The sequence below is a fragment of the Desmodus rotundus genome, chromosome 1 (assembly GCF_022682495.2).
Source record: "Desmodus rotundus isolate HL8 chromosome 1, HLdesRot8A.1, whole genome shotgun sequence".
Lineage (NCBI taxonomy): Eukaryota > Metazoa > Chordata > Mammalia > Chiroptera > Phyllostomidae > Desmodus > Desmodus rotundus.
Genome location: NC_071387.1, coordinates 6951680 through 6972707, shown reverse-complemented (window position 1 = coordinate 6972707; position 21028 = coordinate 6951680). Strand labels below are relative to the sequence as shown.

The window sequence follows — 21028 nt, the reverse complement described above, 5'->3', positions numbered from 1 at the left end:
TCGACCAGATGCCTCTTGCACACTCCCCAACGAGGGACCAAACCTGCAACCCTGGCATGTACCCTGATCGGGAATCAATCCATGAACTTTTGCTTTGTGGCATGACACCCAACCAATTGAGCCACACCATTCGGGGCCAGAGATGACTGTCGGGGCAGCACATGCACCAACCAAGTGGCACAAATGCAGATGGTACCTGTACACAACTTCCGTGCATCAGCTTTGTCTAACCTCCTGGGCCTGTGTTTCTGTTTTCTTCCTGGCCTCAGATGATTTTTCTGACTTTCTCACAAATTTACCCATGCATTTAAAAGGGTGTTTTCCATATTTCTCCTAGCAATTTTACATAGTTCGTTGTTGTTACATTTGCAGGTACGTAGCCTATAACATGGCTAGAAATACAGTCCAAGTGAAAAGTTTATTAGGCTCATACAGCAAAACGTCCAAGATTAAACAGTTCAAACCTGGGACTGTAGCTTAATGTCATATGAGACCTAGGATCTCTCAAACCTTCTGCTTCGCTGGCCTTAGCATTTCCTTGTCAGGTCACACGCACTTGAGGGTGACTGAAACTCTAACTTTCAGGTCTGTTTGGAGACAGGAAGAAAATAAAAGTGGCAAAGCACTAAAGGAGTATACTCAACTAGAGGTCCTAGTGGATTTGTGAAAACAAACAAACGAAAAACGAAAACAAAAAACCAAAACTTTTCCTCACTCAGTGACTTCTACAATAAATATTAAGAGCCAGAGGCAGGTCACGTGACTAAGCCCTGTTCAGCTACCCAACACCCGGCCAACGAACGTAAAATTCTCATAAATATTCTGGAACAATAATGAGTCATTCCCTCCAGCTGGGGTGAAGGTCCGCCTCCCCTGAGATCAAAGGATCTCCTCAAGTACCTGCACAAAATGAGTTTTTTCCTGGGGGACCCAGCACAGCAGCTGCCACACAGAGGTACTGATCCTCCAATTGAGCATTTACGTGCCGAAGGTGCTGTGCCGGCAGAAACGGATTTGACCCGATCTCTGTTTGGCAGGCTGAGTGCGGCCAAAGTTTACAAAGACAGGTCTCAAAGTCCCTAAGCAGATGGACCCGCTCCGGGCTATACTGCGCAGGCGCTGGATACCTCGCGGTGCTCGTCGACGTGAGTCACGCATGCGCGCAACGCTTTCTCTCGCAGACGCACCCTCGGAAGCACTGTCAGTTTCGGGGGGCGGCACCGAGAAGCGTTTCCGGGGGCGGGAGGCACTGGCTGAGGCGGTCGCGGAGGCGACAGCTTGAACAGGCCCGGTTCCGGCAGCGGAAAGTGTCCCGGGCCGGCTATGTGAGCGCCAGCCCTTGGCAGGTACGGCGGGGAGGAGACGACGGGCGGCGAGGGGGTCGGGGGGAGCCAGAGGGATTTGAGGGCTTACCTGAAGGTCCGGGCGCGAGCGCTGCCGGCCCGGCCAGGCCTCTGCCGCCGACCCGGATGCTTAAACCGTGCGCGGGTGGCTAGGGTCCCGTGCGCCAGGTCCTACTCTGCGGTCCCCAGCCATCCCGGCGCACGTACCGCGACACCAAGGACCCTGAGGTGGCGTCTCGTCCAAGGTCACCCTGCGGTGGCGGACCTCGGCGGACCAGAGCGCTTAGCGATCCAGCCCCGGTCTGTCCGCCGGCGTTTTGCGACCGCCAGGTGGGCGCGGCTGGGCAGCCTTGGGTTCGAGCCCAAGCCGGGAGAAAGGCTGCGTCGGGACTTAGCTGATACCTTTCTGTTTACCTCCGTGTTTCACCTCTGTTGCTGTCTCTGTCACCTGTTGTCACCTGTCCTTTTTGCCTCAAGTCGGCCCCTGTCAACTTTGTCACTACTTTGGGTCTCTCTCGAGCCCATCTCTGAGTGTTTCAGTCTTCTCTTTATTTCTGTCTCAACCTTGCTTTAGTGTCTCTGGACCGAGTGTTCCCCTCCTAGCCCTTATTCTCATTCATGGCCTATCTCTAAGTTCCGCTCTTCGGCCACCCATGTTTCTCCGACTCTGCCACTTCTGTCTTTTCTCTCTTGTTTTTGCCTCTCATAACTGGGTTAATTTGGGCGAGGCGGGCAGGCCTGCCCAGACCTCTGAGCCATGGAAGGTGGTGACTCATGACCCCTTGAAGCCTCCTGCACTGGTGACGTTCTCAGTGACTGGACTGTCGTCTGCCCTCAACTCTAACAGGTGTCTGCCCCAGCTAAGCGTCAGGGTTCAGGAGCTCTCAGCGGGCAGACAGAAGCCATCTCAGAGCCCAAGTAACTTCAGGAACCCTTGCCTTTTCTTACCCAGGGTTTTTCAGGCCTGCACAGTTCCCTACTTCCCTTTGCGCTATCCACTTACCCCAGGATGGCCTCCAGGGCTGTCTACAGCCTAAGGAAGAAGGGTCAGTCTGAGAGCCTCTGCCCTTGAGTCTCAAGGGACAGTAGCAGGATTTTTGGGAAAGCTGTATGCTTAGTTCTGAAATTGTCAGTGTGTACAGTTAAATTATGAGAAATCTAATAATTTGGGGTTCATTCTTTGCTTCACGAAAGTGGAGAAATAAGAAAAAAATACTGTATGAGTCTGCTTATATGAGATATCTAATACTAGGCAACTTCATGGAGAAAGAAAGTAGAATATAGTTTACCAGGGGCTGGGGGAGGAGGGAATGGAGGAGAATTACTGTTTAATCAGATACTGGGTTTTAGTTGGGATGATACATTCTGCACATGGATGGTGGTGATGGTTGTACAACGTTGTGAATGTACTAAATGCCACAAATTGTGCGCTTTAAAATGGTTAAAATGGTCAGTTTTATGTTAAGTATGTTTTACTACAATACAGAACAATTGCTCATTGGAGACACTTGGAACTAACAAGCTCTTTGAAAATGTGATTTTAGAAATTCACTCTAGCTTTTCGGAACAGTGCTTAGTTGAACTGCATTTATCGACACCTGCTCTCTTCACAGCCAGGGTCCAAAGGAGTTAAAAGAACTCAGTTAGAATCTTCCTCAAGCTTTCTGCTTAGAGCAGGTTCCCGCCAGGGCTCTCTTCCCTCCATATCCCTTGGATTCAAGCAGGAATCTGCTGCAAAAGTAGGAAATTGGAGGAACGTTTTTCTTTTCACATGAAGAAAACTCATAGGGTTGGAAAAATAGCTCTTTTATTATAATAATGCAAAATTATGCATTATTTCTTATGTGTATTCTGGTGGGGGAGGCCTTTATTTTTTGCTCTCTTACTTAAGATACCAGTTTGCCTGTAAGGTAGTTTATCAAAACTTTCTTATAAGACGTAGCAACGGAATTACTACCGTATTGAATCCTAGATACCATCGATTATCATATGTACCTCCCAAGGAAGAGAAAACACTGGTAATTAAACTATGACATGTGCTTTCTTGTAATTTAGGCTTTTAAAAACTTTATTGGGAACATTTTTAGACTGACTTAGACATGTGAAGTGATATGCTAATGCACATATACAAAGAAAAATGAGTGGAATATGGGGAAAGTGTTCGTTGTTAACATTCCTTCTCTTCTGAATGCTTTTCAAGTTCAGGGCTGCGTCCGTGCTTTTCCACTGTGCCGCCCTTTGTGCCGTCAGACGCTTTGGTGAGGCGCTCAGGAATGCTCTGTCATTGTCTCCAGCAGGGACGACTATTACATTTCCACCCGGCCATCACAGCCTGATTGAAGAAGTTTGGAAATGAAAATGATATACTTGACAACCATTTGCATGAACTGTTTCTTTTTACCTTATTTATACCCATCATAAGTGTAGAGAGAGCTTTGTCTTGTTTGTAATGTATGGAAGAAAAAACATTCTTTTTATTTTTTTGGTATGTGGTTAATAATTTTCATGAAACAGATTCCTTTCTTTCTGCCTTTTGCTTTCTTGACTTGAGCTACGTCTCCTGAATGCTAATGAGTATGAGAAGGCGCATTGAAATGTAATGGCAGGATGACTGATCAACTGGGGGTTAGTGGCTAGAACAATACCTTCTTTTAACAAAAATACTTTCATTGAAGTATAGTTGACATTACATTACTTTCAGCATAATGATTTGACATTTATAGACCCTATGATGTGATCACCTACTAAGTCTAGCGACCAGCTGTCACCGTACAAAGTTATTACATTATTTTGACTGTATTCTCTGTGCTGTATACGACATCTTCATGGCTGATTTATTTTAACTGGAAGTTTGTATATCTTATTCCCCTTACCTCTTTCGCCTGCTCCTCATTCTCCCCTCCCCCACCATCCCCCGGCAGTTGTCTGTCCATTCTTTGTTTCTGTGAAACTGTTTCTGTTTTGTTTGTTCTTTTTTTTTTTTAGATTCCACACATAAGTGAAATCGTATAGTATTTGCCTGACTTATTTCACTCAACATAATACCCTCTAGTCGCATCCATGTTGTCTCAATGGCAAGATTTCATTCTTTTTTATTTCTGAGTAATACCCCATTGTGTACACATACCTCATCTGGGTTGTTTCACATCTTGGCTATTGTAAATAACGCTGCAGTAAACATAAGGCTGCATTACTCCTTTTTTAAAAAATCTCAAACTGCTTACCACTATGGAATGTTTGTCCTGAAATTTTAAAACATTCAGCTGTGGCTTAAAATTTAAGGGAGATAGGAGTCAAACTGTATAAAGTAGGTAGCTTGTTTTTCAGAAATCCTAAAATAGGTTTTACTAAGTTCTTTCTTTCTCTAAAGTATTCCAATTTAAGAAAATTTAGGGGTGCTGACTGATCATCATCTGGAAACCAAAACATTTTCCAAAGGGTGGTTTAATTCCGCAGAATCACACAGGCATTGAGCAGTGTGGGTTTTCTGTGTTTGACAAATGTGTTGTGGTGATGTAAGATGTTAACACTAAAGGAAATTGAATGAGAACTCTCAGCATTCTTTACAACCTTTCTGTAAAGCTAAAATTATTCCAAAATTAAACATTTATTTAAAAACAGCAAAGGCAGAAGCCAAGAAGGTGCAGAATAGACAATATAACCAAAAATACCAACCCGGATCAGTTTGCTTCTGCTGCTCACCTACATGTGTAGTATTTACTGGCAAGACATGCGAACACAGTGAATAGCACCAGCACCTCGTTTACATTTTCCACATGATTTTTCCTTTCAGAAGTCAATGTGATTTTTATTGGAAGCAAAACTGAGAAATGGGTGCCTTTTTCTCATTCATTCATACTGCTTTTTGATGACCAATACAACTTTGCATTAGGTAAGTTATAAACTTGCTAAAAATACAACTTTAAAAATGATTTACTACAATGGTTTCTTTTTCAGTAAAAATAATAATGTGGTTGCATTTAATTGCCTTAGGCCAGAAGTTTCTTTTACTTCTGAGGAGGTACTAGAAGGCCAATCGCTGCCATACGTTGTACTGACTGAGCATTTAACTTTAGAGAAATGTTTCTACTCAGTGACTTTTTTTTTAACTTAGGAAAAGACTAGGTTTGGAGTTGTACTTCTGCTTGAACCCTGACATACCACTTCCTAGATAAGTGACCTTGGGCAGGACTTTTAACCTTCCTGAGCTTCAGTTTACTCCTCCTTAAAATGAGTGTGATGATACAGCGGTGTCGTGAGACCTGAGTTTATGCAGTCTGCTTTGTAAACCATAAAGCATTTGACTAAAAATTTTGGTGGGCGTGGTGTGTTGGTATTTTTGTACGTCCGTCCCAGTCGTTAGGTTTACTAAAGTAATACTTGCTGTGTTAAAATGCGCTCTCTATAGTAAGCATGCAAATGACAGTACGTTTCAGCCCCTGCGCCCTCCTCCAGGAGCTCCAGTTAGGCACCTCAACGTCCCGCAGCTCACTGGTGCTCTTTTCCGCCTTCTCTTTTTTTCCTCTCTGCGTTTTATTTTAAGATGTTTCTGTTGCTATGCTTTCAAGTTCACTCCTCTCTTCTCCTACACTGTTAATTCTGTCGTTACTCCCTTCCAGTGTTCGTTGTGTTTTAAGCTGTGGAATTTCAGCTGAGGTCTTTTATCCCCCATCTACCTGATATGCTTAAGTTTTCTCGGACATATGATCCACTAATTGTATAAATCTGTCATTCTAGATCTGTTTCTCTTGATCGATTTTTTTCTCTCTCATTATGGTAACATCTTCCTGTTTGTTTGCTTGTTTATTTTGCATGATGGTGATTTTTTTAATGGAGGCCAGACATGACTTTTGCCTTGTTGGGTTCTGGATAGTTTTCTGTGATGTAAATATTCTCCCGCTGGGTGCTGGATGACAAGTTGGGAAAATAGTTTGGCCCTTTTGAGGCTTGTTTTTAAGCTTTGTTTAGTGAGACGAGAACTGCATTTTGCCTGGGGCTAATTTGTCCCCCTGCGGGACTTTTCTGAGTACTTAAGGTTTTCCACTCAGGGAAGTTCTCTTCTACTAAATACTTTATTCGATTATTCCTTCTACTCCAGTCATTTTGTTCTTTCTCTCAAGGACACTAGTTAGCCATATGTTGTGGTAATTTTGATCTCTAGTCTCTATTTTCCTGTTCTGTTATCTTCTCTCCTGCTGTTTTCATATTTTTATCCTCCTCCTGAATTCTGATAGAAGTTCCCCAAAGAGCCTTCCACATCGCTGATTCCATCCTCTGTAGCCGAAATTCGTATTGCTTGTTTAAATTTCTGCTCTATTAGTTTCCTTATATCTTTTCTTTTATTCAGTCAGTTCTTTTTTATATCATTCTGCTGTTTTTGTCTTATCTTTGTACTTCATTCATAGAGACCATGTTTTCACAAGTTGGCGGAAAACTACAGTTTAAACATGCTATCTAAACTGTACTCTTTGTTTATCCCTTGCTATTTTCTTTTTTGTGTTTGTAGAATTTATTTACAGACCCCATTTACTTAAAAGAATAAAACCATGTTGATTTTATTTATTTTTTTAAGAGGGAAAAGTTCTGCTGAGCTCTGACATTTTCTCCCTTTAGAGTGGATTGGTTTTGGTCCTTCACCACGTACCTGGGCGCTGTCAGAATCAACACTTAGCTCTTTCGCAGATGGACAGCCTGAACCCCATTGACACCAGGGCTTAGCTTAAGTGGGACGGCTAGGGCCAGGGGCTGGGTCTCAGGGACTCTCGGGAGAGCTTGAGCTCTCTGCATGTTCTTCTGTGTTGGTGAAGCAGTGATTCCAGGGCTGCCTTAGTCTCTTTGGCCCAACTGGCAGATGATGGGCTGCCTTTCCCTCCTTCCCTCAGTTTTGGATGGCCACAACTGAGCCCCATCCTCTCATACCAAGTCTTTTTTTTTTTTTTTTTATTTTTTTTATTTTAAGAAATCTCTGCTTGGGCAACCTTTGGTATCCCAGTACAGCCACCGCTGAATGTTGCCAGTCTTGGGACTTGTCCCAAGGTCCACCCTCACTTCTCACTTACATACCTTCCAAATGAGCAGTTACTGGTGGTCCTCCGCCACAGCTGCAGCTGCTGCTGCTGTACCAGGATTGCCTGGTGTAGCCGGTGGGTCGCAGGGGCAGTGTCTCCCTGCAGTCTGGCCCCATCCTTACTGTATGCTTAATGAGACTTTGTGGCATGTAGATGTCTTGGATCCCTAGTTTCTAGGACTCAGACCAGTGTTTCTATATTTCTTAGGTTATTTTGGTTAGGATGTGTAAAAGGGAAGAATTGTAGGCTGCCCTCAAGCCTTCCCCTAACCTGGTGATACCAACATTTATAGTGACAAGGTACATAACTGTAGTACAAGGTACGCTGGGTTCCCTCCCCTGAGTTCCCCCAGAGTTTGTAATTCTCCTGCGGTGCTTTTTTTTTTTTAAATCAGGCTTTACCTTGAATAACAGGGTTGTATGTGTGTTTTTATGTCCCCTACCAGATTTTAGACTCTTTCATGAAAGAGAGATGCCTTCACCATCTTAGAAATCCCTCACCGTACCTTGCATGTAGTATTTTATGTTGTTAGTGAGCTAAAGTCTTTTCAACGATTGAAACGGCAACTATACTGTTAATATAGATCACAACCACCTATAACTTTGAAAATATTACTTATATAGCAGAAAAACCTTCAGAAGTTCAGGCTTTGCATGTCACTAAGATCAGGAAGTATGTAGACATGTCACACTCACCCAAAATTATGGGCAGAGATCAGGTACTTATTAAATTGCAGTTGACAAGGTTAAAAATATTGTTATATGACTTGTTGCCCAGTTTTTTAAATGTGTGGTAAAAAACATATGTATCATTCAGTTTGCCATTTGAAGCATTTTCAAGTGCACACTTCAGTGGTGTTAGTTCCACTTGTGCCACCGGCACCACTTTCCATTTCCAAAATTCTTCCTCACTCCAAACGGAAACTGCCCGCGAAGCAGTAACTCTCCTGCGCTCCTGGTAACCTCTACTCTGCTTTCTGCTGGGTGAGCTCGCCTATTCTAGATATTTCACGAAGTGGAATAATGCAACATTTGCACTTCCGTGTCTGGCTTACTTAAGTTAATGTTTAGCATGGTTTTTAGCATCGTATTTTCAGTGTTCATCCATGTTGTAGCATGTATCAGAACTTCATTCCTTTTTGTTTGTGTTCTGTATGTGTGTCTTGTAGGTATAATTGATTTATAATATTGCTCAATACCTCTGTTTATTTATAGATCTTCTGTCTGGTTTTTCTATCCATTACTGAAGGCAAGGTGTTGAAGTCTCCACCTGTTATTGTAGATCTGTCTGTTTCTGTCTTCATTTCTGTCCATTTTTGCTTCATTGTACTTCTCTTGTTAGGGGTATGTATGTGTTTATAATTGTTTTATCTTCTTAATAGATTGAACCTTTTATCAGTGTGTAATGAGTATATCAATCCTTCTTCATTCTTGTAACCTTTGTAACTTAAAATCTGTTTTGTCTGATGATAATACAGGAGTGGACAAACGTAGGTTTACAGTTGTTGGTATGGAAAATAGTACAGTAGCTGATAAATAATACAAGAGCAAACTCTGTGTTTCTGCACTCGCAGCTGTGAGCCTACATTTGCACACCCCCGAAGAGCCACTCCAGTTCTCTTTGGTAGCTCTTTGCATGGGATATTTCTCCATCATTTTACTTTCAACCTCTTTATGCCTTTATATCTGAGGTCAATCTCTTAGAGACAACATATAAAAAATGTTTTTTAATCCATTCTGCCAATCTCTGCCTTTTAATTGGAAGAAGGATTTCCTTCTACCATTTAGCTATTTGTTTTGAGTATATCTTGTATGTTTTTTGTTCCTTAGTTCCTCCATGACTGCCTTTTAAAAATACTTATTTTATTTTTTGTATTGCATTTTGATTCCATTCTTTTTGTATATATTGTTAGTTATTTTCCTACTAGATACCTTGAGGTTTATAATCAACATCTTTTTTTTTTAAGATTTTATTTATTTTTAGACAGAGGGGAAGGGAAAGAGAAAGAGAGGGAGCGAAACATTAGTGTGTGGTTGCCTCTTGCGCGCCCCTCACTGGGGACCTGGCCTGCAACCCAGGCATGTGCCCTGACTGGGAATTGAACCAGTGACCCTTCAGTTCACAGGTCGGCACTCAATCCACTGAGCCACACCAGCCAGGGCTACAATCAACATCTTAAACTTGCAACAACCTAGTTTGACTAATTCAAACTTTGTTTTAATAGTATGCAAACACTCTGCTCCTGTACATCTTCCTCCCTCCCCCTTCATATTGTTATTGTCACAGATTATATCTTAGTACATTGTGTGCCTAGTAACATAGATTTATAATTATTGTTTTATTCATTTGCCTTTTAAATCATAAAGAAAAAAGTTATAAATAAAAAGTATATCGGTTTCTATATTTGCTGATGTCGTTACCTTTTTCAGTTGTCTTTATTTCTTTATATGGTTTTGAATTATTGTCTAGTGTTATTTTATCTCATCTAGAAGGACCTTTCCTTCATCATTTCTTATAGAGGAGGTCAAGGAGGTCTGTTGGTAACAACGCCCTTCACTTTTGCTTATCTGGAAATGTCTTAATTTCTCCTTCATTCTTGAAAGGATAGTTTTGCCAGATATAGAATTACTGGTTGACAGATTTTTTCCTCTAGCATTTTTAAGTTTGTCATACCACTGCCTTCTGGCCTCCATGGTTTCTGATGAGAAATTAGCTGTTAATCTTATTGAGAAGTCCTTTTATGCAGTGAGTACCTTCTTGTGCTTTCAAGATTATCCCTTATCCTTGGCTTTCTACTATTTATTTGACTTTCAATGTTTCTCATGTGGATCGCTTTAACTTTATCTCGCTTGGAGTTTGTTGAGCTCTTCGGACGTGTAGATGTGTCTTTTATCAAACTTGGGAAGTTTTCCATCATTGTTTCTTTTAATACTTTTTCTGCCCTTTCTTCTTCTGAGACTCCCATGGTATGTATGTTGGTGTTGGTATATTTGATGGTATCCCACAGAAATCACAAACTGTGTTCCTTTTTCTTCATTCTTCTTTCTACTCCTCAGGCTGGATAATGTTACTTGCTTTATCTTTGAATTTTCTGATTTTTTTTTTTTTACGTCAACCTGCTTATACCTGCTGTTGAACTCCTTTTGTGAATTTTTAATTTCAATTTGTATTTGTTTCCTAGGTCTACCATAGCAAACCATCATAGACTAGGGGACTTAAATAACAGAATTTTTTTTCACAGTCCTAGAGGCTAGGAACCAGAGATTGTGCTGTCGGAAGAGTTGGTTTCTCCTGAGCACTTGTCCTCAGCTTGCAGATGGCCACTTTTCACTGTGTTCACATTGCACTCACCCCTGTGGTCTCTCTGTGCGTCCAAGTTTCATTTCTTACAAAGAGGCCAGTCAGCTTGGATTGGGGCCCACCACAATGGCCCTACTTTAACTTAATTACTTTTTAAAGTCCTGTGTCCCGATATAGTCACATTCTGGGGAACTGGGGATTATAGGGCTTCAACATATGAAGGGGGGGATACTATACTGCCCATGACATATCTGTTATACTTTTCAGCTCCAGAATGTCTATTTGGTTCCTTTTTGTGATTTCTAACTCTTCATTGACATTGTGCTCCTGATTTCCTTTAGTTCTTTGTCACATGCGCTTTTGTTTTGTTTTGTTTTGCTTTTTGGTTAGTGATTTGAACATATATAAGATGGTTGGCGTAACATCTTTGACTAGTGATCCCAGGGTCTAGAATTCCTCAGGGATAGTTTCTAATTCTTTTTTTCCTGTGAATGCACCATTATTTTCCTTTTTCTTTGTATACTTCATAATTTTAGTTGAGAACTAGAACATTTTGAGTATTCTAATGTGGTGACTCTTGAAATAAGATTTTTCCCCTCCTAGGAGATTTCCTTTTTTCTTTGTTGAGGGCTCAGTTGCCTGTTTGCATGGTGATTTTTCCAAACTATTTTTCAAAGTCTGGTATTTCTTTTTGCATGTAGTCACTGATGTAGCTGTTGCTTTATCTGTGTAATCAGCCTGTGACTTGACAAAGATTTCGTTAAATGCTTTGACCCAGAGAAAAGGTGGGGAAAGTGTGTTTGGTTTTTTTTAAATGTTATGATAGGTGCTTCTGGGGAAGCCACTGCAAGCAACCTAAGGGGACAAACAATGCTGTGTGGGTCTGCCAGAATGGGCAGGATGCAAAAGCCCCCAATTTGTAGAGGATGTGGTCCTTATTGTTCACCCTGGCAGTGCCCCTCAGGCTGCAGCAGGGCGGAGGAATGGGGCTGCAGCTGGTTTGGGTACGCTGCTTTCTTAGCAAGGTTCAGTAGCCTCTCCCTTCCTTCATCAAGGATTGCCCTGGTTGCTCTACGTGTCCGATCAGATTTCAGAGTTCCAAAATAGTTGATGCTGATCATTTTAACAACTTACTACTTTTTGTGGAGCGACTGACCTCCAGAGCTTCCTACTCCACCATTTTCTATAACATGAATTATGGCGTTTATTTTTGTAGAACTGTTTTTAAAAGTCTCTTCTCAGCCATTTAAAATTCTACAGCACATACTTGAAATCTTGAAGAAAAGACAGATATTCAATAATAGTGTTGAAAAAGTAGGCTAGCCATTTGGAGGGGAAGGGCTGGATTTCAGTCTTACTCTTTATGCCAAAGTAAACTCTTTGTATATTAAAGGTTTAAGTGCTTTTTTAAAAAGTGTACCAGGAAAAAACCCTAAATGATTCTTTTTACTTTTTAAAAAATAAGCCTTGGAGTTGGGAATGCTTTTCTGTATCTGACACAAAGCCCTGAAGCCATGAAAGATGGGCTAGTTTAGTAAAGTTCCAAACTAATTTCCTGAATTTACAAAAAAGTACAAATCAATGAGATGAATTGCCCAATTAATTTGAGCAAAGGATATGACTGATAATTTGTAGGAAAAACAAATACCCTGTAAACATGAGTAAAGAGTACCTTACTCATAATTAAAGAAATGTTGGTCAGCCCTGGCCAGTGTGGCTCAGTTGGTTGGAGCATTGTCCCGTGGCTGAAAGGTTCGATTCCCAGTCTGGGCACGTACTGGAGGCAACCAACTGATGCTTCTCTCTTGCATTGATATTTCTCCTTTCCTCTCTATCTAAAAGCAATGAGAAAATGTCCTTGGGTGAGAATAAAAAAAAAAAAAGGCAAAACAGAAATGTTGGCCAAAACAACAGTGCAACATGAATTATTCACTTTGGTGGGTTGCAAACTTTTATTTTCTTATTTGATAACATCCAGTGTTGGTAAGAGTGTGCAGGAGTAGACACTGTCGTTCCTGTTGGTAGTAGTATGACTCACTGCAGCCTTGCTGGAAAGTACTTTGGTAATATATATCAGAATGTCTGATGCATAGCCCCTTGACCCAGCAGTTCCACTGGTAGAGATTAATCTATAGATATTTACACAGATGTCCATTGTAACATTGCCCATAATTTCAAAAACTTGGACAATTAAAATTCTGTAAGAAGAGAACTGCTTAAATTGTGATATATCCATATGACAGGAAACTATATAGCCATTTGAACAGAATGAGTTAGCTCTTTTTGTGCTAATTTGGTGTCTTAGTCCATTTGTGATACTGTAACAAAATATCACAGACTGGGTGGCTTATAAACAGCTATTTTATTCCACAGAGTTCTGGAGTCTGGGAAGTCCAAGGTCAAGGGGCCAGAAGAATGAGTGTCTGATGAGGGCACCACTTCCGGGTTCATAGATAGAATTCCCTGTCCTCTCGAGGAATTCTGTGGTGTCTCTTTTATGAGGGTACTAATCCCATTCATGAGAACTCTGCCCTCATGACCTCAAAACCTCCCAAAGGCCCCACCTCCAGTGCCATCCCACTGGGGGGCTAGGTTTCAACATGAATTTTGGGAGAAGCATTCAGTCTGTAGCATATTGGAAGATCTCTGCCAGATACATTAAGTGACAAAAGCTAAGTACAGAATAAATCGTAGTTAATGAACCCATTTGGGTAGGGATTTTTAAAGGACATACATGATTTATTCTGATATATGCACAAAGATGAGGGTGACTAGGACTAAATGGTGGGGAGATTTTTTTTACAGCTTTCTGTACTTTTTTTACATGTTTGTATTAGACCCTCTCCTTTTTTTCAAATAGCTAAAAACAAAATTCTGCAATGCAGAGATCTAGCAGAGAATCTGTTTACCCAGATGTAGTTCTTAAAATGTACATACCTCTAGTCTATACATTTATATACTTTTCTTTCCTTTTTGAAAATGCAAATATCTAAATAGTTGTTCCCCAGTCTGTTTTTGTTTTAAATTGTGATAAAATATTTTCTGAGATATATACCATAAACTAATCATTCTAAAACCACTGTTTTACCTCTTAAAATTATTAATAACTAATTTCGTCTTTTGGCATCTTCTTAGAGGAGGCAGACTGATGAAACAGGAAAAACAGCATAGGCTTTGCAGTCATAGAAACCTAGATTCAAGTCCTATCTTAATCAAAACTAGCTTTTATTTTAACTTCGGCAGAATTGCTTAAAATTACTGAACTTGAGAATATCAGTCCCTATATGTGCAGAGTCCTTGTAAAGATGAAGCGAAAAAAGATGAACAGTCTCTGGTGTATAGTAATTATTCAAGAAACATTAGTCTCTTCCCTTGGCGTCTCTCCCTGTCTCTCAGAGAGGACTCGTAATCTTTGTTTGGGTTGTCTGGTTCTTTTTATCGTGTGCGTTTATCTCATACCTGGTATTTAGCAATATTTAGATATAGATAAGGGCTAGATGACAAATAGCACTGATAAGTCTTCTGGGCTTTCTGGTTTGTTTTCATTTACCATGGAATGATCGGGCATGCACAGGACCTCCATCAAAGTTCATCTTGTTCGTTGCTGTTAGAAATTGTCTCTAATGCCTGACTTACCACAAAATATATTTACAGTAACATTGCAGGTAATCTCTTATTGTTTGCTGTAATTTTATCTTTGGTCTATAACTGTTTTAACAATTTGAAGGCCAGCAGGTGAGAGGAACACCTTGCCTTGCCATTTCATTTGTTTCCGAGGATCGGAGAGCCCCCAAAGGGCCCAGATTCTGGCAGCAGCTGGAGAAACTCACACTGTTGAGGGCCTTAGCCTGCTTACCTTGTGGCGCTGCGGGAGCATAGGCTCGGTTCTTCTGGCCTGGCCACGGCAGCCCCCTCGCCCCTTGCTCCCTCACTGGATTCGAGCCTGGTGGTCTCCTTTCGGTGCCGTGCAGTTGCAGAGTTCATTCCCGCCTCGGAGCCTTTGCATGTGCTCTTCCTTCTGCCCACAATTCCATCCTCACTCCGACTTGGAAATTTGGGTTGAATCTGAAGCCTCTTAAAAATTCTGTCATTTTGATACATATCATGTTTGTTTTGACTAAAAATAGTTTGTTTTATTTGCAGGATTTGTATAGGTTGCAAATCTAATCTCTGTGGGTTGTATTCTCTCACTCCCAAATCAAGAGTTAATGCCATGAAGAGTGGTGGGTGGTTCCTGCCGTTGGCACACTTCATACCTGCAAGCCTCGCTCTGGGGAATGAAGGCTCCACCCGCCAGTGTCCACAGGCCAGGGGACATGGAACTATGGAACCTGCCTTAGTTATCTTAGTGATCAGTAAGTTGCTCTTTGGGCTGGAATTAGTACTAATTTTTCTTTCTTTTGTAGCACTGAACAAGATTTGTGATGAAATGGAGCCTGGAACAAACTCTTTTCGAGTAGAATTTCCTGATTTTTCCAGCACCATTTTGCAGAAACTGAACCAGCAGCGCCAGCAAGGACAATTATGTGATGTCTCCATTGTTGTGCAAGGCCACATTTTCCGGGCACACAAAGCTGTTCTTGCTGCCAGTTCGCCCTACTTTTGTGACCAGGTGCTCCTGAAAAACAGCAGGAGGATTGTTTTGCCTGATGTGATGAACCCAAGAGTGTTTGAGAACATTCTCCTGTCTAGTTATACGGGACGTCTTGTAATGCCCGCTCCGGAAATTGTTAGTTACTTAACAGCAGCGAGCTTCCTCCAGATGTGGCACGTGGTAGACAAATGCACAGAGGTTTTAGAAGGAAACCCTACAGTCCTTTGTCAAAAGCTAAATCACAGCAGTGACCACCAGTCTCCAAGCAGCAGTAGTTACAATGGCCTGGTAGAGAGTTTTGAGTTGGGCTCTGGGAACCACACCGACTTCCCCAAATCCCAAGAACTGAGGGATGGAGAGAATGAAGAGGAGAGCACCAAAGACGAGCTGTCATCTCAGCTCACTGAGCATGAATACCTTCCCAGCAACTCGTCCACAGAGCATGACCGGCTGAGCACCGAAATGGCAAGCCAGGACGGAGAGGAGGGGGCCAGCGACAGTGCCGAGTTCCACTACACCCGGCCTCTGTACAGCAAGCCCAGCATAATGGCGCACAAACGCTGGATCCACGTGAAGCCCGAGCGCTTTGAACAGGCCTGCGAGGGCATGGACGTGCACGCGCCCTATGACGAGCACCAGGTCACTGAGTCCATCAATACCATGCAGACGGAGCACTCGGTCCAGCCTTCAGGAGTGGAGGAAGACTTCCACATCGTGGAAAAAAAAGTGGAAGCAGAGTTTGATGAACAGGCTGACGAAAGCAATTATGACGAGCAGGTGGATTTCTATGGCTCTTCCATGGAAGAGTTCTCTGGAGAGAGGTCGGAGGGAAATCTAGTTGGGCACAGACAGGAGGCTGCCCTAGCAGCAGGCTACAGTGAGAATATTGAAATGGTAACAGGGATTAAAGAAGAAGCGTCCCACTTAGGATTCTCAGCCACGGACAAGCTGTATCCTTGTCAGTGTGGGAAAAGTTTCACTCACAAGAGTCAGAGAGATCGACACATGAGCATGCACCTCGGTCTTCGGCCGTATGGCTGTGGTGTCTGTGGTAAGAAATTCAAAATGAAGCATCATCTCGTGGGCCACATGAAAATTCACACAGGCATCAAGCCATATGAGTGTAATATCTGTGCAAAGAGATTTATGTGGAGGGACAGTTTCCACAGGCATGTGACTTCTTGTACCAAGTCTTATGAAGCTGCAAAGGCTGAACAGAATACGACTGAGGCTAACTAAAAATAGTATCTGGCCCTTGAGTGGCAGGCACAAAAATAAACGATGGTAATTATGCAAATCTGGGCACAGATGATGTGTGCTACTTGCTATTATGAGAGAAGCTTAAAAAAAAAAAGGGAGATATTTCTGAAAGACCAGTTCTAAGTAGGCCAATTAAAAAATCTAATTCCTCAGATTTGTATGTTCCAGCTCAGGCCTGGAGTAGGTAATGGGGGTAAGTTAAGCCACCTCCCAGCTGGCCAGGTACACCTTTAGGCCTGTTGTGATGAGGCAGGTGGACTTGGTGATACAGATACCTGCACTTGGAACTGGACTCTGGCCAGCCCACCAGTTCCACTTCAGGTGGAAGCAGTTTTTGATCACTCATTATTACAAGGTCATGTTAGAATTTTATTTTGCTCTTACTATAGATACTTAGGTAATGTGGATTTGTTTTGGTAGCTGCTTTACTGAATGACATGCTACTTATGTAAAAGCTACAAATAATGTGATTCCTAGGATGCAAAACTGATTAACAGCTCTCGTCTGGTTCTATTCTTTCTAAAAGAGTATTTCAACTAAAACTATGGAGATGTTAAGGGGTGACAGGCTAAGTATGAAACAACTTACGGCACATGCTTCAATTTTTGTAAGATGCCACTGTCGCGGCGTGTTTCAGACTCTTGATAAGGCCAAGTTCTGTGTTTTAGTACTAACACTTAGTTTGAAGTCGATCTAATTGTGATTCTCTCGTGTGCCCGAGATGGGTATTTCTAATCGGTTTGCTGTCCCAAATCCTTTTTGTTTGTCTGTAGCATCCACACAGTGGGATCTGCTCTGTGGCTAGTAGATGTCTAGCCTGCTGTGACTGACCACGGTACCATTGGCTGCTGTAGCCATTTTGCTCTATCTTAGATTATGGTGCTTCCCAAAGAGGTCAGTCAGTGACCACAGTTAGTGGGAAGGAGCCAAAAGTCACGCCTAAGAATAACCTGTGAACTTCAGGAGTTAACAGAGTGCTACGGTGACACCCCAGCCGTCAGAGTGAAGAGTTGCCGAACAGAGAATTTTGAGTGGCGGGTTATAATGGAGGGGGAGAGGCTGCACGAGAAAAGAGGAGTCTTGGAAATACTTTGGTAGGGGAGATATTTATTCTCTTAGAGGGGCACACTGAGCTAATACTGCCAGTTCTTTTAGGAGCTCTGGAATGTGTTTTAAAAGGAGGGAAAGGAAGAGTCCTAATTTTAGAAAGTAGTCTACAGATTCATGCTCCCAAATCACAGATAAAGCTGCATAAATTTACAAGTCCACATAGCTATACCTACCAAAAACAATAAGATAAGCAGCTATTCTGAGACCTCTTCTGCCGACCAGTCAGATGTTTCAGGATGAAAGAAACATCCGTCTGTTCAGGATGCTTTTAAGCTGTGTGATGTACCTGGAACTATCACTGGCGCAGGACAGGGTGCTACTCTGTGTCATCTTTCCCGTAACTTTCTGGTCTATTACTTCCAAGTGGAAACTTTTTTTCCTGAAAATAAAAATAACTTTTCTCGGATTTGGGACGAAATTTTGTTTCAAAAGTTTGGTTTTTCTCTAATGTAATTGCTGGCAATAGCCTCTGGTCCTTAAGCTCCTACACCAGGTGTTTACTCATTGAATGTTGTCTGGAAAGGGGAGATGACTTATTTCCCAGTTAACTCTTGTAATCAAGGTGACAAAACAGGGATCTACTCATTAACACTGTATCATTCTCGATATATAAAAAGCACTTTGTATTTAAAACTTTATTATAAATATATATATATATATATTGACTTTTTAACTTAGAAACTAGATATTACCTCTTGGTTGTTTGCCACATTAATAGCCTCTTCTCTTGGTGTCGAAACTTTACCCATTGACAGTCCTTTCTCCGTGTACCGGACGGAGTGGCTGTACAATCAAGCTCACTGGCTCCTTTTCTTTTTCTCATATTAGAAGCCAGTGGGTTTTAGATATGATCCTAGCCATTATGTGTGAGGAGAAACTTTTTATTACTCCTAATTTCAGTTCTAAGGCAGTGAAGCCATTTTGTTCTGCCAAAAACTGATTACCCTCTTCCATGGATTAGCAAACCATTCTCTGCCTGTTTGGAAGGTGTGCCATCCTGTTTCCCATTAAAGATCATATTCAAACGAGCACTGGGACATTTGAGAAGGGTCCCAGAGGTAAAATTAAAATACTCGAGAAAAATTTTGGTCCTTCAGTGATGCTGAAATAGCCAGCACGCTTGTTATGACGCAGCGCCCTTGCTCAGCCCCGAGTCAGGGCAGCCCTTGGAGGGGGGGGGTTTGGAAGCAGTCAGTTGTGCTGGAACGTACTTCATCTGCAGTGAAGACAGGTGTATCTTTTGTGGAAATCCGCACATGCACATCAGCTACTAAATGTAGAATTTAAAGTCCAAGGTTCTCACATCTGCAGTTATAAGTTTTTTTATGATAGTTGGGGTTTCCATGGAAATCAGCGTTGTTAATTGGGTCAGCCAGACCTTGTGAGATGGTTGGGCATCTGAACTGCGGCCACAGTCGGAGACGTGGGGAAGGGGGTTGCCTTAGTTTGGATATTGAAAGTGAATTTTTATAAACTCTGTTTGTTAAGAGTAGGAGATTATACTGTATTACTACCTTTTTTTCCTGCCTACCCTGGGGTGGATAGTCGGTCTCCTTAGCCTCTATACAGCTTTAGAAAATCTTTATCCTTCCAAAGTTTGGACGGTTGTGGGTGACACTTTTCAAACAGTCTTTCAGGGATCCTGTCAGTGGCCTGAGTCTTAACTGTGGTTTTTCTCTAATCCCAGTGGGAAAGGGCTTCACGGCACCACCAATGTTGTTTAATATTAGAACTTATACAATGCCTTTAATTTTAGATACGGACATTATGTAATCCACTTGGTAAAGTAGATATCACTGTCTGAGGAAGGACCGCGACAGCCTTTCCTCAAGTGTTGAGGGTACCCTCAGGTGCTCCTGGCCCCGGCCTGTTGATTCTTACTTCTAGATCTCACCTTCCTCCAGTCTCTTCTTTTGGCCACAGCTTTCAAAGAGTCTGCCTGAAGGGTCTCCTCCGTTCTAGTGGGCTTTTGCTGAACTAAGCTGACCCTAAGCTGACTTCTGACTGTTTGCAAAAGCTGCTGAACCTCAGCAGCTCCTTCTTGCAGAGGCACACACCTCCCCAAGCTGCTGCGGAAGTGGAGTTGAGGCAGAGGAGAAGCAGCAGAGCTGTGCTCCCCCCCCCCCGGGGGGTGGGGGGGATGGGGATTTGCTACGGTCCTCTGGTCACTGAGGCTGGCGAGGACTCCATCACACCAAATCCAGGCGTTGGCTTTTTAAAGGTCTCTGATAATTTAGGAATGCTGGAAACCAAGCAACATATTACCCTCCCCCCTTCCCAACCCCTATCTGTGCCACACTTAATTTTGTGATTTAGGTTGCTTTCATGGGTGACTAACTTTGTTCAGTGAAACCAGGGTTTGTTTGAGTTTTTTCTTTGCTACTTAATATATTTAAAGGTACATGTCTCTTATTTTAGATCTCTACTGATAGTACTCTATGGGAAGATGCTGGAACACATTTTGCAAATGTGACTTTTTTTTTTAGTTTTGCTTGAAGCCTGTGTCACAAAGTCAGTTGCTGCTGCCTTCTTTCCTTTTATGAGGTTCCCAATGTTTCTTCCAGAAAATTACTTTATTTATGCAAGTCAGGTGACTCTTAGATCACAAAACCATTTGATGATAAACAGATTATCACTAGGTGCATATCTTATTGATTTTGTGAAATGTTATGCCTGTGTTGCAAAAGTTGAATAGTTTTGTCTTTATATATTGCTGTCTTCAGTGTACAGCATGGTTTTACTTAATTGAATGTTACTGTTTAATATTTTCTTCTTATAGAAGAGACCATGCCCTTTTGTATGACATGTTTTAATAAATGTTATCTGTCAACTTTGTAAAAGTTTTTTCACTCTGGGTAAATGAAACATGTCTTTGTTTTCGTTCTGGCTTTGCCACCTGAGAATAAACGTTATATTGTGGCCTTTTGATAGTAAATGCCAAATAGACAGCTGGATCAAATAGATAGTGAGTGCCCATTTGCCACGCCAGGCACTTATGACAGTCATCTCATTTTGAACCCCCACCAGCCCCCTCTAGTGTTGCAGGGTGCGGCACAGTCCCTGTTTGCTCCTTTAGGTCCCCTCCCTCCCTGTGCTACTTCGTTCTGGAGTCCGGCCTCAGTCAGGGCCTACTGGATGCGCTGGAAGGAGCTTGGCGTAGGAGAGGAGGGAAGTTGGGGAGTCACTCCCCTGGCTCCATCCTGCCAGGTGTGTGTGGACGGTGGCTGGGCTCCTCTGCCAAGGGTGACAGCTCCTGCCAGGCAGCTTCAGGGTTTGGTAACCCCTCCCTCCCCTTGTTGTTTCAAGCTGAGGATGGGCTCCACTCCCTGTTTAGCCAGGCCTCGGTGACCCCA

At 42.3% G+C, this 21028-nt stretch overlaps 1 protein-coding gene across 2 annotated transcripts; it reads left to right on the top strand.

The window, feature by feature from the left end:
* Positions 1-1195: 1195 nt before the first annotated feature.
* Positions 1196-20680, top strand: ZBTB43 (zinc finger and BTB domain containing 43). Of its 2 annotated transcripts, XM_045196899.3 has the most exons (3): positions 1201-1346; positions 5137-5235; positions 15118-20680. In XM_045196899.3, the coding sequence occupies exon 3, from the start codon at positions 15141-15143 to the stop codon at positions 16542-16544; it is 1404 nt and encodes a 467-aa protein (XP_045052834.1). In that variant the 5' UTR covers positions 1201-1346; positions 5137-5235; positions 15118-15140; the 3' UTR covers positions 16545-20680. The 2 variants fall into 2 exon arrangements, with proteins under 2 accessions (XP_024418101.1, XP_045052834.1); XM_024562333.3 differs by lacking the exon at positions 5137-5235 and having other exon boundaries at positions 1196-1346.
* The last annotated feature ends 348 nt before the right edge of the window (positions 20681-21028 follow it).

Coding starts and splice junctions, on each gene's coding strand:
- ZBTB43 (XM_024562333.3), top strand. CDS start 15,141: ATGGAGCCTGGAACAAACTCTTTTCGAGTAGAATTTCCTGATTTTTCC.